The following is a 15,285-nucleotide window of genomic DNA, read 5'->3' as shown; positions in this document are numbered from 1 at the left end:
AGGGGTCTCCCTTTTGCTCAGGCTAGTCTCAAACTCTGGAGCTCAAGCTATCCACCCACCTCAGCCTCCCAGAGTGCTAGGATTACAGGTGTGAGCCCAAAAAAACCTGTTGGACACTTAAAGTTTGTGATGACCATCTTTTTCTTATCTCCATCTCTTCAGGAATTAAGGCAATACTAACTTCTACTTCAGAATATTTAATCTTTTTCTTAGGAATATGTTACCTAAGAAAACATTTGGAGCTAATATAGATAGAAACTTTGAAATTAAACTAAGACTTATAAAGTAAGCCTAATATAAATAAATCTATACTTAAATGCAGAAACTGGCTGTATTTTGTAGAAGTGCTATATAAGCTATATATAGCTGGACAGATGAAGCCATATTAGTAGCTGCATGTGCACAAATATGCCTACATAGTACCGGCAGGCTAATGTGACCTGTTTGATCTTGAATATTTAAGTAGTGAAATGAAAAAAATCTGTTTGTGTACCGTCTTTCATCATAGGTCTATTTTAGCCCTTAATTTTGTCTTCTTCTAGGTTGTGTCTCCTGAAGGAGTGTGTGCCTGTTTTCTCTGATTTCTGCTGTATAAAAGTCCACTAAGAGTTTTAAATAAATGAATGAATCTTGAGTATTTAAAGTTCACTTGATAAAAAGGAAATTTAGAATAACTATGCTACTTAAAAATATATCCTATTTCCTAGCTGAAGCCTGAGTAATGTATTTTCTTTGATTTATTTTACTGTGTACAGCTCTGATTCTAAAAGGGAGAACATAGTTCTTTTAGATGAAATAAAGTAGATCTAGACACTGATACAATTTTTTTCTTTTTTCAATGCCTAAGCAAATCCAAACCACAGGAAAATACCTGTGCTCGAAGTATTCAGATCCCTGCTAATAGATCAAAAACAGCTGTGTCGAAATGTCCAATATTTCCAATGGCCAGGAGCATTAGTACTTGTGGCCCCTTGGATAAGGAGGACACTGGAGGACAGAAACTAGTTACTACAGGCAGCCTGCCAGCAACTTTACAAGGAGCTACGGTATGTATTTTTGGTGTTTTGTTTTGTTTTTTTAATTTAGAAATTGATCATTTACATATGATTTTGTTCCCCTTGTTCTAAATAGCCTAATTAGTTTGAATTTTATTATTACCAAGAAGAGTCTATTATCCCACGATATAATCATACTACCTCTCTACTCCTATGAATATAATTGAAAAGAATTCTTTTTTTTGAGATATAGGATCTCACTCTGTTCCCTGGGGTTGTGGTACACTGTCATGGGTTCAAGCAACTCTCCTGCTTCAGTCTCCTGGGTGGCAGGGACTATAGGCATACCACCCTGCACCTATTTTTTTTCTTTTCTTTTTTATTTATTTTTTATTTTTTATAAGACAGTGTCTTGCTATGTTGCTGGGGCTGGTCTCAAACTTCTGGCCTCAAGCAGTCCTTGTACCTTGGCTTTCCAAAGTGTTGAAATTACAGGCCCACTGACAGGAATTTTCTTTAAACATGGGTTAGTGTTAATAATTCTTGCCTTTGCTATTTATGGTTTTTATTTATTCAACAGGATTCTTTAGGATTAGAATGGCACCTTCCAAGCCCAGATCCTGTCACTGTTCCGTATCTTAGCCCTTTAGTGGTATGGAAAGAACTTGAAAGCTTATTGGAAAATGAAGGTGATCATGCAATAACAGTGGCAGACTTTGTGGACCATCATCCAATTGTTTTTTGGAACCTAGTGTGGTATTTTAGACGTCTGGACTTGCCCAGTAACTTACCTGGATTGATTCTTTCTTCTGAACATTGTAACAAGTATTCAAAGGTATGAGAGTAAAAATTAACTGATAGGCAGTCCTGCTGTCACCATTGTAATGTTTGCATATTCCTAATGATAAAAAAAGTAAGGTTTGTTTTTATGTTTATTTGTTTTTAATAACCACTGGATAATTAGGTAAGTAGAATTTGTTTAGTTCATTCACAAATAATTTTTTCTTACAGTCTAGCAATTAAGGCAAAAATCTTTTTTTTTCTCCTGGGCTCTTGCTTCTGCCTCCTATTTAGCTGGGTCTCCAGGCACCCACCACAAAATCTAGTTTTTCTATTTTTAGTAGAGATGGGGTCTTACTCTTGCTCAGGCTGGTCTCAAGCTCCTGATCTCAACTAATCCATCTGCCTCAGCCTCCCAGAATGTTAGGATTACAGGCACAAGCCACCACGCCTGGCCAAAGACAAAGTCTTTTTTTAGCCTCCTTCTAAAATTTACACAAAATGTGCTTGAATTTTTGTTACAGCTTCAAGAATAAACTGGAAATGACTCTTATGAGAGGATTTAGTTGATTTAGCCCCACTCATATCTCTTGTGCCCTTCAAAAACAAGTCTGACTTTTTAAAATTTTTTTATTTTGAGACAGAGCCTCAAGCTGTCCCCCCTGAGTAGAGTGCTGCGGCATCACAGCTCACAGCAACCTCAAATTCCTGGGCTCAAGCGATTCTTCTGCCTCTGCCTCCCAAGTAGCTAGGACTACAGGCGCCCACTACAATGCCCGGCTATTTTTTGGTTGTAGCCATCATTGTTGTTTGGCGGGCCCAGGCTGGATTTGAACCAGGTAGCCAGTTGTATGTGGCTGACGCCTTAGCCACTTGAGCCACAGGCCCTGAACCTTTTTTTTTTTTTTGAGACAAAGTTTCACTCTGTTGCCCTGCATAGACTGCATGGCTTTATAGTTCATAACAACCTTCTGGGTTTGAGCTGTCATAGCTCACAGCAACCTAACTCTTGGGCTTAAGTGATTCTCTTGCCTCGGCCTCCTGAGTAGCTGGGACTACAGGTGCCTGCCACAACACCTGGCTAATTTTTCTATTAGCTCTTGCTCTTTCTCAGTCTTGGTCTCCAATTCCTGAGTTCAGGCGATCCACCTGCCTCAGCCTTCCAGAGTGGTAGGATTATAGGCTTGAGCTACTATACCTAGCTGAGTCTAACATTTTTTTTGCAAGGATGTCTGTACAGTAGTGTCCCCTTCTTGTATATAATTTTGCTTTCTGCAGTTTCAGTTATCTGTAGTCAATTGCAATTTGAAAATATTAAATGTTAAATTCCAGAAATGAACAAGTCATATATTTTAGATTTTGTGCTATACTTTGTAGCATGATGAAATTTCTTATCAGCCCACCTGGGATGTGAATCATCCCTTCGTCCAGTGTTTCATATTGTATACTCTACCTGCTCATTGATCACTTAGGAGCCATCTTGTTTATCAGAACAACTTTCATGCTATCGCAGTTCCTGTGTTCAGGTAATCCCTATTAGTAATAAAAATTAATCTCTGTGCCTAATTATAAATTAAACTTTATCATAAGTAGGTATGAATAGGAAAAAATATAGTATATGCAACCTTCAATACTGTCTGCTGTTCCAGAGGGTCTTGGGGGTCTAGGGGTCTTGGATTGTATCCCCCAAAATAAGGGCAGACTATTATAATTCATACTGCAAGCAAGTGTTACCATTTTCTTCATTCCTTTACTTTGAATTTTTGCTTAACATTTAAGCAATTAGTTTGTTATACATTGATTTGTATTTTTGTTTTGTTTTGTTTTGTTTTGTTTGAGATAGAGTCTCACTATGTTGCCCTCAGTAGAGTGTGATGACATCATAGCTCACAGCAACCTCAAACTCTTGGGCTTAAGCAATTCTCTTGTCTTAGTCCCCCAAGTAGCTGGGACTATAGGTGCCCACCACAGCGACCGGCTATTTTTTGTTGTTGTTGTTGCAGTTGTTTGAACCCACCTGCCTCTGTATATGTCGCCAGCCCCCTAAATCAGGCTGGGGACACCAAGCCTAATTTGTATTTTTGACACATCGTTGTATAAAGTGTTTTTACTTCTTCACATGCTGCCACTGCCACTGCCATTACATGGCAGTCTGTAAGTTTAAGAATTTTGTCTTCTCCATTCTTGTACTTCATGCCTATGGTAAGCATATGCTTTGGATTTTCATTATATCATAAACAAGTGACAAAAATGTTAAGTCAGTAAGAGTTATCTGGGCTAGGGTCTTGGATGGTATGTTATAGAATGGGACTCCTGGATTATCTGTCCGTGGATTCTTATTCAGGAGCAGGGGCAAGATTAGCTCTTCATGGTACCCTTTCTCACTTAGTGCTTTGCTAAATCTGCTACTTTAGAGATCATTAGCTTCTCAGCTCAGCCAATCTTCCTTCATTGAGGAGGTACATCAAGTAAATATAAATCAGTAATTTTCTGTTCTCTTGTACACATAAATCCTAAAAATATTTATAAGGATTTTATAAAATATTTACCAAAAATTACCACATAAAGATTATTAATGAATATTTGATCTTCAACACAGATTCCCCGCCATTGTATGTCTGAGGATAGTAAATATGTTTTAATACAAATGTTATGGGACAATATGAAATTACATCAGGACCCAGGACAGCCCTTGTACATCCTCTGGAATGCCCACAGTAAGTACCTTCATAGAATGCTGACCTCATACATTCATATTAGAGTAATCTCTACTGCTTTAAATCACCTAAACTAACTAACTTTTATTTTTGCTCTACTGCTTCTTGTCTTACAGGTCAAAATCGTACTCTTTTGTTTGAGAGTGAGTGTTAAGTTTGATTTTTTTAGCGCTGCCTTCTGTGGAGGTTAAAATTTTTTTGTTGTTTTGGTTTTTTTAGGGATGCTATGTATGTGATAGCAGGGTTGGTCATGTTTTGTAGAATTCAGCTTTCAGCTCATTGCTTGTCCCCATTTCTTCTTTTTACTTATTTTTTATTTATTTCCATCCCAGGCTGCTCATATAGAATTTCAAGGGTTGTATTAAGGGAAACAGTATTTTTAGTAATTGCCTACTTGTCAAGAGCATAACAAGCTTTAGGCCTTTTTGGGTTTTATTTGTCTTTTTCCTTTTTTTGCTTTCTTCAATTTTAGATTTCTGTTCCTTTATCTGTTCTCTTTAATTTATTTTTAGTGCTTTGTAATTTCTTTAATACCTGTAAGTTGCTGCTTCATTTTTTTTTTCTCTTTTCCTCATAGACTATTTTCCTTCATCTGCTCTTTTGTTCTTTTACAGCCCAGAAATATCCAATGGTCCATTTAGTACAAAAAAGTGATAATTCATTTAACCAGGAACTATTGAAAAGTATGGTAAAAAGCATTAAAATGAATGATGTCTATGGGCCAATGAGTCAGATTTTAGAAACACTGAATAAGTGCCCACATTTTAAAAGACAGAGGTAAGTTCCTCTAAGAAGATTCATATTATTTGCTTAGTAATTTGTTAGAATATCTCCCACCTATGTTAGCATAAAAACTTTTGTAGAACACAAAGAGACTACATGGATACTAATATTGTCTCCACATCTCTTCCCCACTAGGAGTTTATACAGAGAAATACTATTTCTGTCACTTGTGGCACTGGGAAGAGAGAACATTGACATAGGTAATTTCAGCATTACATATGATCATAATATTTATATAGGGTAGTATCTTTTCAAAGTGTTTTTATATTAATAATTTTAATTTGTTATTACATTAATATTAAATTATTATTTATTAGAAGAATTATCTCTTTGAATTTTTTTGATGTACTTTAAAAAGTACTTTGATACTTTGGTCATGGCAATAATAATATTGATAAATTATAAAAGACAACTTTTTTGAGGGCTTACTGTGTGCCTCACACCTTAGCAAGTGCTTCCATGTATTCTCTCATGTAATGTTCCAAAAAGTCCTATCAAATACATACTGTTATCATTTCCATGTGATTACTGAGAATAGTGAGGATAGTGAGCATCTGAAAGGTTAGGTAACTTAATCTCAGGTTTTACAGTAAATAATATAGCCAAATTTTAACCAAACAGTCTTAATTTTTCTAATCTCTTGCTTATAATCATACCATTAATGACATTAAGCTTGTTCAGAGGGAATATAAGGTAGTTAAAGATGTATTTTAGGAGTTCCCAAGCTTTTTTGTTTGATCATCTTCTTCTAATTATTATGCTTGGCCTCTTTTAAGTTTCTAGTTCCAAATCTTAGAAAAGGACAGAAATGGTCCCTGATAGGCAAAAAGAAAAAAATTAGTAGTAGACTTAATTTAGATGGCTAACAGGCACTGAGATACTCAAGCAGAGTTTTTGCATTCTGTTTGGGAATTTATAATATGGTGGGTAGGTTAATGAAAATGATAATTGATATATAAAATTCATCTGACTTGAGTAATATGTAACTTGGGTGACCTACTTAAGCCTATTTACCAGTTAATGAGAGAATATACGTCATAGTTCTATTAGATGATTTTACACTGGTCTTAATAAAAACAAGTCTAGTTCTTGAGCATCAGCACTTCAGTTGACTTTCAACATGCCACAGCCATTTATTAGTGGCATCAGAGTCAAAATGACAATGATGTCTAATAAGCATAGGCACTATTACGAGTCACTTAAACCAGATGAAGCAGGAATAGAGAGCAAGGATTCTGTCTGTGGTGCTGGCTTCCCAACAACTTTTCTGAGGAAAGGGAGAGAAAGTAGGAGTTAGTGAGTGAAGTAGAAAACTAAGAGCAGCCATCCCTAATTGGGTATCTGAAGAAGTTATCAGGTGCTGCTGTGCAGAGGTGACTGGTGCCACTGGGAATTGTCAGTCTGGATGCTAAGAGATTGTAGAATTTGACAGCAAAGGTATGTGTGGGTGAAATGAAAGCATCTTAGAGAGTGGAATTATTAGATAAGGATAATATTTGAAATAAATAAATAAAGTACAAAGAGACTGATTTGGTTAGAAAATAAATCTGCTCATATAGAACACAGGAGTGAGAAATTGGCTTACACTAAAGTGGCTTTTACATATTTAGCTTATAAATTCAAGCCAAATAGAGATCAATGTTTGGTATCTTTGTTTATTTAAAAAAAAAAAAAAAGGTATGGGCCAGGCCCAGTGGCTTACACCTGTACTTTTAGAACTTTGAGAGGATTGCTTGAGGCTGGGAGTTCAAGCCCACTTTGGGCTTGAACATGTAGAGACCTCCTATTCTAAAAAAAAAAAATTAGCCAGGCATGGTGGTGCACACCTATAGTCCTAACTACTTGGGAGGCTGAGGTGGGAGGATCACTTAAGCCCAGGAATTAAAGGTGAGAGTAAGCTATGATCATGCCACTGTATCCAACCTGGGTGATAGTCGGAGACCCCATCTCTTTAAAAAAAAAAAACAAAAAAAAAAAACAGTATAGGGCGGCTCCTGTGGCTCAAGGAGTAGGGCACCAGCCTCATATACTGGAGGTGGCGGGTTCAAACCCAGCCCCGGCCAAAAACTGAAAAAAAAAAAAAAAAACAAACAGTATAACTCAGACAAAATGTAATCAAGGAACACTGTACTTGGAAGTCACATTTAATTGCTGATCACTTAGTTGAAATAAAGTTGGAAAAATCTGGAGGGGTTCCAATAGAAAGATAAAAATTATTTAGAATCAAGGCTGTGTTAACCAGTTTGATGTAAATATTCCAAATTGTATATAAAATCAGCACATGGTACCCCATAAATGCAGTAATATAAATAGTTATGATATAATAAAAAAACAAGGAATATTTGATGAGGAGGGCTAAAGGAAATGTAGCTGTGTTTAACCTCTAATTTTGCTTGTAAACAAATAACATATGAGTGTGTTGATCTACCTTTTCCATTAAAAAGAGGAAAAGAATGGACAGATTCAAATTGGAATTGCAGCCAGGGAACTTTGAACAGAATTTTGTGAATATTTGTTGTTTACCTTAATGATTTGAAAGATTAGACTATTAAAAATAAGAAACTTGACTAATGATTTTCATGTTCAACTAGAAAAATAATCATGTACAAATAGGTAGAAATCAAAAATATATAGTAAAAGAAATGATAGGGGAATTAAAATGGTATGCTAGGAGATATCTAGTTAACATAAAAGAAGCCAGTAATAGAAGACTAGAGGAATAAAAAAGATATAGAAAACAAATAACAAAGTTGCAGGTATAAATCCTAACTTATTAATAATTACACAGGTGGCGCCCGTAGCTCAGTGAGTAGGGCGCCAGCCACATATACTGAGGCTGGTGGATTCAAACCCAGCCCAAGCCTGCTAAACAACAATGACAACTGCAACAAAAAAAAATACCTGAGCGTTGTGGTAGGTGCCTGTAGTCCCAGCTAATTGGGAGGTGGAGGGAATGGAATCGCTTGAGCCTACAAGTTTGAGGTTGCTGTGAGCTGTGATGCCGCAGCACTCTACCCAGGGTGACAGCTTAAGACTTTGTCTCAAAAAATAATAATAATAACATTCAATGTAAGCAGATTAAACTCTTCAATTACAAGAGAGATTAGAAGAATGAATTTAAAAAAAATATGATCCAACTATATATTATATAAAAGAGATACACTTTGGATTCAGTAACCCAAATAGCTTGAAAGAAAAAAGATTGAAAGAGATATTCCATACAAATAATACTCAAAAGAAGGCTGAGATGACTAAGACAAAAACTGTATTAAAGTGTACTGTACTGCAGACAAAAAGGAACATCTTATAATGATAAAAGAGTAGTCCACCAAGAAGATGGAATAATTATAAACATACATGTGCATTAAAAGAAAACATTAGATGTTAATCTTTATGACCTTACATTAGGCAATGGTTTCTTTCTTCTTTTTTTTTTTTTTTTTTTGAGACAGGAGTCTCAAGCTGTCCCCCTGGGTAGAGTGCGGTGGCATCTCAGCTCACAGCAACCTCCAACTCCTGGGCTCAAGCGAGTCTCCTGCCTCCGCCTCCCAAGTAGCTGGGACCACAGGCGCCCGCCACAACGCCCGGCTATTTTTTGGTTGCAGCCATCATTGTTGTTTGGTGGGCCCGGGCTGGATTCTAACCCGCCACCTTGGGTGTACATGGCTGGCGCCTCAGCCACTTGAGCCACAAGCACCGAACCAGGCAATGGTTTCTTAAATGTGACACCATAAAAGTATGCACAGACAAAAGAATAAAAAGTAAATCATCATCAAAATTAAAAACATGTGTTACATCAAGGGACATTATCAAGAAAAGAGAAAAGATTTGCATATCATATTATCTAATAAAGGCTTAGTATTCAGTATACATAAAGAATTTTTTCATATAATCACATTTTAAGTGTAAAATTCTGAATTTTTTAGTACATTTACAGAGTTAGCAATTATAATTACAATGTAACTTTAAAATAGTTTTATCCTTTAAGAGAAAGATGCATTCTGTTTGCATTCACTCTCCTTTATTATACCAGACCTAAACAACAATTAGTCAGTTTTATATATCTACAGATTAGCCTATTGTGGAAATTGCAAATGAGTGCAATAATAAATTATGCGGTCTTTTGGATATGGTTTCTTTTACTTAGCTTAATGATTTTGGATTTCATTTTGGTTGAAGCATGAATCATCATTTCATTCCCTTTGATGGGCAATTAGTATTCCTTATATGGATATATTGTAAAAAATCATATAGAATTTTTCTCTTAAGTATTTGATAGATATTAGCATTATGTCTACTTTTGGTTATAAATATTGCTGCTATAAGTTTTCACACAAGAATCTTTGTCTGACTATGTAAGTTTTATTTTTTTTTTGTACATACCTTATAGTGAAATTTCTGGGCTATATGGTGATTTTATGTGTTAAATTTTGAAAAATAGCTCAATTATTTTTCCACATGAGAGAAAAAATTAAATTAAAGAAGGGCTGGGCACAGGGGCTCATACTTGTAATCCTAGTCCTCTGGGAAGGCAAGGCATTAGGATCACCTGAGCTCAAGAGTTGGAGACCAACCTAAGCAAGAGTAAGACCCTATCTCTTCTAAAAATAGAAAAATTAGCCAGATGTGGTGGCATCAGCCTATAGTCCTAACTACTTGGGAAGTTGAGGCAGGAGGATTGACTGAGCCCAGGACTTTGAGGTTACTGTGAGCTAGGGTGATACCACAGCACTCTAGCCTGGGCCAACAAAGTAAGAAATTTTTTTTTCTTCAAGATTGCCTAGATAAAAACAATTTTTAAAAAATTAGCCAGGTTTGTCTCAGCACCTGTAGCTCAGGAGCTAGGGTACCAGCCACATACACTGGGGCTAATGGGTTCAGACCTGGCCCAGGCCAGCTAAACAACGATGACAACTGCAACAAAAAATGCCAGGTGTTGTGGCAGGCGCCTGTGGCTCAAGGAATACAGTGCCGGCCCCATATACCAGAGGTGGTGGGTTCAAACCCGGCCCCAGCCAAAAACTGCAACCAAAAAAAAAAAGAGAGAGAGAGAGAGAATCGCTTAAGTCCAGGAGTTTGAAGTTGCTGTGAGCTATGACACTATGGCACTCTACTAAGGGCGACATAGTGAGACTCTGTCTCAAAAAACAAGAAAATTAGCCACGTTTAGTGGTGTGTACTTACAGTCGCAGCTACACAAGAAGCTGAGAAGGGAGTATTGCTTGAGCCCAAGAATTCCAGTCTGCACTGAGCTATCCTCACACTACTGTACACCAGCCTGGACAACAGAGTGAGACACCATCTCTTAAAAAAAAGAAAAGGAAAAACAGAAAATAACAATTTTTAACAAGGATGTGGAGAAATTGGAACCTTTATATGTTGCTATAGGAATGTAAAATGGTATAACCACTATGGAAACAGTTTTGTATTTCTTCAAAATTTTAAACATAAAGTTACCATATGACCCAGCAGTTCGCCTAGGTATGAACCCAAGAGAACTGAAAACATATGTTCTGACAGAAACTTCTACATGAATGTTCAGAGCAACATTATTTATAATAAGCAAAAAGTAGAAACAACCCAAATGTGTATCACCTGATGAATAAGTAAACAAAATGGGGCATATTTCTATGTGGAATACTATGTAACCATGAATAACAGTGAAGCCCTGATACATGCTGCAGTGGACTGACCTTGAAAACATTATACTTACTGAAAGAGGCCCCTTGGGTGGCACCCATAGGTCAGTGGGTAGGGCGCCAGCCATAGACACCAAGGCTGGAGGATTCAAACCCGGCCCCTGTTTAAAACAACAGTGCCAAGGCTTGGCACCGGTTGCACAGTGGTTATGGTGCCACCCACATACACTGAGGCTGGCAGGTTCAAACCCGGCCTGGGCCAGGTAAACAACAATGACAACTGCAACAAAAAATAGCCAGGCAGCTCGGCGCCTGTGGCTCAAGTGGCTAAGGCACCAGCCATGTACACCCAAGGTGGCGGGTTCCAATCCAGCCCGGGCCCGCCAAACAACAATGATGGCTGCAACAAAAAAATAGCTGGGCATTGTGGCGGGCACCTGTGGTCCCAGCTACGTGGAGGCTGAGGCAGGAGACTCGCTTGAGCCCAGGAGTTGGAGGTTGCTGTGAGCTGTAATGCCACGGCACTCTACCCAGGGGAACAGCTTGAGGCTCTATCTCCAAAAAAAAAAAAAAAATATCCAGACGTTGTGGCAGACGCCTATAGTCCCAGCTAATTGGGAGGCGGCAAGAGAATCGCTTCAGCCCAAGAGTTTGAGGTTGCTGTGAGCTGTGACACTACAGTACTCTACCCAGAGTGACAGCTTGAGACTCTTGCTCAAAAAAAAAAACAATGACAACGCAACAACAACAAAAAAATAGCCAAGCATTGTGGTGGGCACTAAAGCCCAAGATTTTCAGGTTGCTGTGAGCAATGACACCATAGTACTCTACCTGAGGCAACAGCTTAAGACTCTGTTTCAAAAGACAAAAAAAAAAGGAAGCCTTACACAGATACTACATACTGTATGAGTGCATTTATATGAAATGTCCAGAATAGACAAATCTGTAATGATGAAAAGTAGATTAGTGGTTGCAAGGGGTAGGAAGAGGGGTGAATGGGGAGTGATTGCTAACTGGTGTGAAGTTTCTTTTTGGTGAGATGAAGATGTTCTGGAATTAGGCAGTGGTGATGGTTGTACAGTCTTATGAATATACAAAAAAGTTAAACTTTACACTTCAAATTAGTGAGTTATATCTCGGTTTTTTTTAAAGTTCATCTGACAAAAAAAGGAATAGGAAAAGTTATTTAAAGAATCACTAAAAGGGATTTGCCCTCTAGAAACTACTATAATTACAGATAGCAGAGTAATGCTAGCATATGCAGAGCTGGAAAAATCAATAGTACAGAATAAAAAATCTAAAAGTAAACACAAATATCTTGGGAATATAATATGTGTTAAAACCAGTTAGGAAAGGTAGACTATTAAGTGGGGCTAGCACTATCATTCTAGCCATTTGGGAAAAATGCCAGAACTTGCCAAAATTAGGAATAATATTCTTTGAACTAGACCTTTTAACTATAATGAGACAGGATACCAAGAAAGATAGTTTTCATCAGCCCTTTAATCTCCACCCACTACAATCTCAGAGCACATTCACATATTACTCTAGACCCCTGCCAAAGGCGGCATTTCTTTGAAAGTCCAAAGGATTCTGGACCTCTAAACTGGAGAAGCTCAATTGCTCATGCAGTTGACTCTCAACTCAAATCAGCCTTAATGGGCATCTCTGTGGCACTATTTCAGAGACATTTGATGTCTGTCAGCTCCCCAGAGGAGAAATAGGAGATCATAGTGACATTCAGTTGTAATTCATACTTCATTTGGATCTGTAGGGGCAAAATTTTCTTCAGTCTGTGTTAAAAATAAGCAAAAAGTTAGCATTATTTTTAGACTGAAACTCGTAAACCGGTATTCTCCCTTTTGTTACATGTGGATTAACTTCTGAGATTGGTATCGTGTCCTTAATAATAAAAACCATAGTTGAATTAATCTTTCTTTCATGAGAAAGAGAAAGAAAATAGTTACATGGTGATCTTTAGATTTTCCCAGAGGTATCCCATAATAGGAATCTTAAGACCTGTAAACCAAAATAAGTTCCAGCTGGAGCAAAATTAAAATGTAAATAATGAAACTACAAAAGGAGTAATATAAAAGTATAGGCAAAACTGTGTTAATCCTGGTGGGAAAAGACTGTTATTTTTACCATTTTTATTGAATATGAAAAGCAAGATACAAAAACAAATGTGACTAGTATTTGGTGGTTTTAACATTTATACTTGGTAAAATTAAGAGTTGTATCTTAAACTTTTAAGTTTCACTGGTCTATGCATTCGAGCTGTGGTCACTTGGATGGCAGAAATGTACTAGAGGTTCCTTCCCGGCCTCTAATTTTGTGGTTCTATCATGTAGAAACTTGATCATTGTCAATGTCAAACATAAATTTCTTTATTCTTTTATTTCTTTATGAATTTTTGCAGATGCTTTTGATAAAGAGTACAAGATTGCATATGATCGTCTCACACCTAGTCAAGTCAAGAGTACACACAACTGTGATAGACCACCAAGTACGGGGGTGATGGAATGTCGAAAAACCTTTGGAGAACCTTATCTTTAAGATGTGTGTGTGTGTATACCTTCAATGTATATTGTATAGTCAGTGTACAAAATAACCCTTTTAGACTCTATACTTTTCCCCCAGTTTTTGAAAACTCAATTTGTAAATGGTTCAGAAGGTTCATATAGTGTATGTACAGAATGTTTTAAGAAGAGAATTGTAACAAGTGGAGGGAAAGCCATTTTGTTTCCCATTTCTTTTCGTTTTCCTTTAACTCCCCTGTAATTAAGTATTTTTGTGATGAAGAACTCCCTAAACAAAATTAGTTGCCATAAAATAATATAAGTATTTTATGGTTTCCCTTGGAAGAAACAGATTTAAAAATCATGAGCAAAACCTAAACAGAAATGTCACATCAAAGTATCTCCTGTTTTCATAGACTATTAAGATGTTTGACCATGAAGTTGTTATTATACATATTTTAAATTGTTTATAGTAAGTTGATATTTTTTTAATTTTTAAATATAATATAGCAAACTTAAAATGAACTTAAACTTATGAAGCAAGCAAGTGCTTGTTTTCCTTGTCTGCTGCTATTTGAAGTAATTAGTACAGCTGCAGATCTCTCTATATGTATATCTATATATATTTTTTATTACTTGGGAGAATGAATTTTAAAATGTCAGTGCTAGTGTCAATGTTGTCCTAGGATTGCATGTTACTACCCCCAAGCCTGACCGCAGTGAGTGAGTCATGGCAAGGGTAGTGTGGACCACCCAGACTTACTCATTGAGCCTTGGGAAAAGAGAGCCAGAGAAATTCACTGTACCGCAATTCCAGAATTTTCTCTATTGCTAATAGATATATACACTGCACAGGAAAAATAGCTTACAAATCCAAACATCAATTTAAATTTTAATATTCTACATGAAAACATAAATTGGGAAATACACAGACAATTGACTGTTAAAAATTTTACCCTTATTTTAATATCTAAAATATTGGGTATGATGCAAATTGTACTATAGAATATGTATGTGAAATAAGACTCACATGGATATTCTGTTAATACTATATATAAATATTCAAAATATTTTTTCAAAAGTAGAAAAATAACCCTCTAAAACTATAGCCAGATAGAATTTCCCATATTGAGGAACTTACCTTTTTCTCCAAACTTCAGAATCTGAAGTTGGTGGAATCTAAAATGCAGAAATATCCAGAAATTGGACAATAATTGAATGTTTAAACACCATGGGTATTAAATAGACCTTTAAAATAATATTTTTAGTTGCATTTTTTCTAGTCTCACTTCTGATTTTTAAAAAAGTATCTTTTGCCTCTTAGAAGTATTTATAGATTTTGTGTATGTCTGTGTGTGTGTGCGCGCGCGTACCCATTTGTACACATTGTCATTAACAAAGGAATTCCCTAGATAACTTTAAAGAAGAAAAGAATGGATGTTACCAAATTAGGCATGTAAAGCCAGTATAGTAGACAACACTTGGACATATCTTGGAGTTTTGAGACTCAGAATCAGTTCAGCTACAGAAAAACCACCTTTTGAGTTCATGCCATTAATAAATAGCACCAAGCTGAAACAGTTCACTGATTTCTAAAATGGGAAATTACTACAAGTGTTTAAATTTGTAAATCTTCAGTTAGTTTGGGGCTGAACTTGCTTACTTGAAAAATCTGGTGCTACACATATATATCTGCCTCTCCTTTGTAAATACCCATCCAGTCTTATTCTTTACTATTCACATCCAAGCTTCACAGTCTAATTGTTCTTTATGTTCTTTAAATCATATGAAAGTTGTCAACTGAGAGAAATATTTGATAGGAGAGGCTTTTGGCATTGGTGAAAAACATCCC

At 36.5% G+C, this 15,285-nt stretch overlaps 1 protein-coding gene across 4 annotated transcripts in view; it reads left to right on the top strand.

Moving 5' to 3' along the window:
- The window catches only part of DENND4A (DENN domain containing 4A), a 150,847-nt gene extending 136,879 nt beyond the window's left edge, over nucleotides 1-13,968 (top strand). For 2 of the 4 annotated variants that reach the window (XM_023509993.1, XM_023509992.1), the window contains exons 29-34: nucleotides 848-1,046; nucleotides 1,576-1,830; nucleotides 4,375-4,492; nucleotides 5,107-5,269; nucleotides 5,411-5,475; nucleotides 13,334-13,968. In XM_023509993.1, coding sequence (XP_023365761.1) covers nucleotides 848-1,046; nucleotides 1,576-1,830; nucleotides 4,375-4,492; nucleotides 5,107-5,269; nucleotides 5,411-5,475; nucleotides 13,334-13,470 — 937 coding nt within the window. In that variant the 3' untranslated portion in view covers nucleotides 13,471-13,968. The remainder of the gene's footprint in view (nucleotides 1-847; nucleotides 1,047-1,575; nucleotides 1,831-4,374; nucleotides 4,493-5,106; nucleotides 5,270-5,410; nucleotides 5,476-13,333) is intronic. The other 2 variants (XM_023509994.1, XM_023509995.1) reach the window with 2 other exon arrangements.
- Nucleotides 13,969-15,285: the final 1,317 nt, after the last annotated feature.

Source organism: Otolemur garnettii, unplaced genomic scaffold, assembly GCF_000181295.1.
Source record: "Otolemur garnettii isolate 467f Iridium unplaced genomic scaffold, OtoGar3 scaffold00011, whole genome shotgun sequence".
NCBI lineage: Eukaryota > Metazoa > Chordata > Mammalia > Primates > Galagidae > Otolemur > Otolemur garnettii.
The sequence above is the reverse complement of the archived record's forward strand: the minus strand, read 5'-3'. Positions and strand labels throughout refer to the sequence as shown.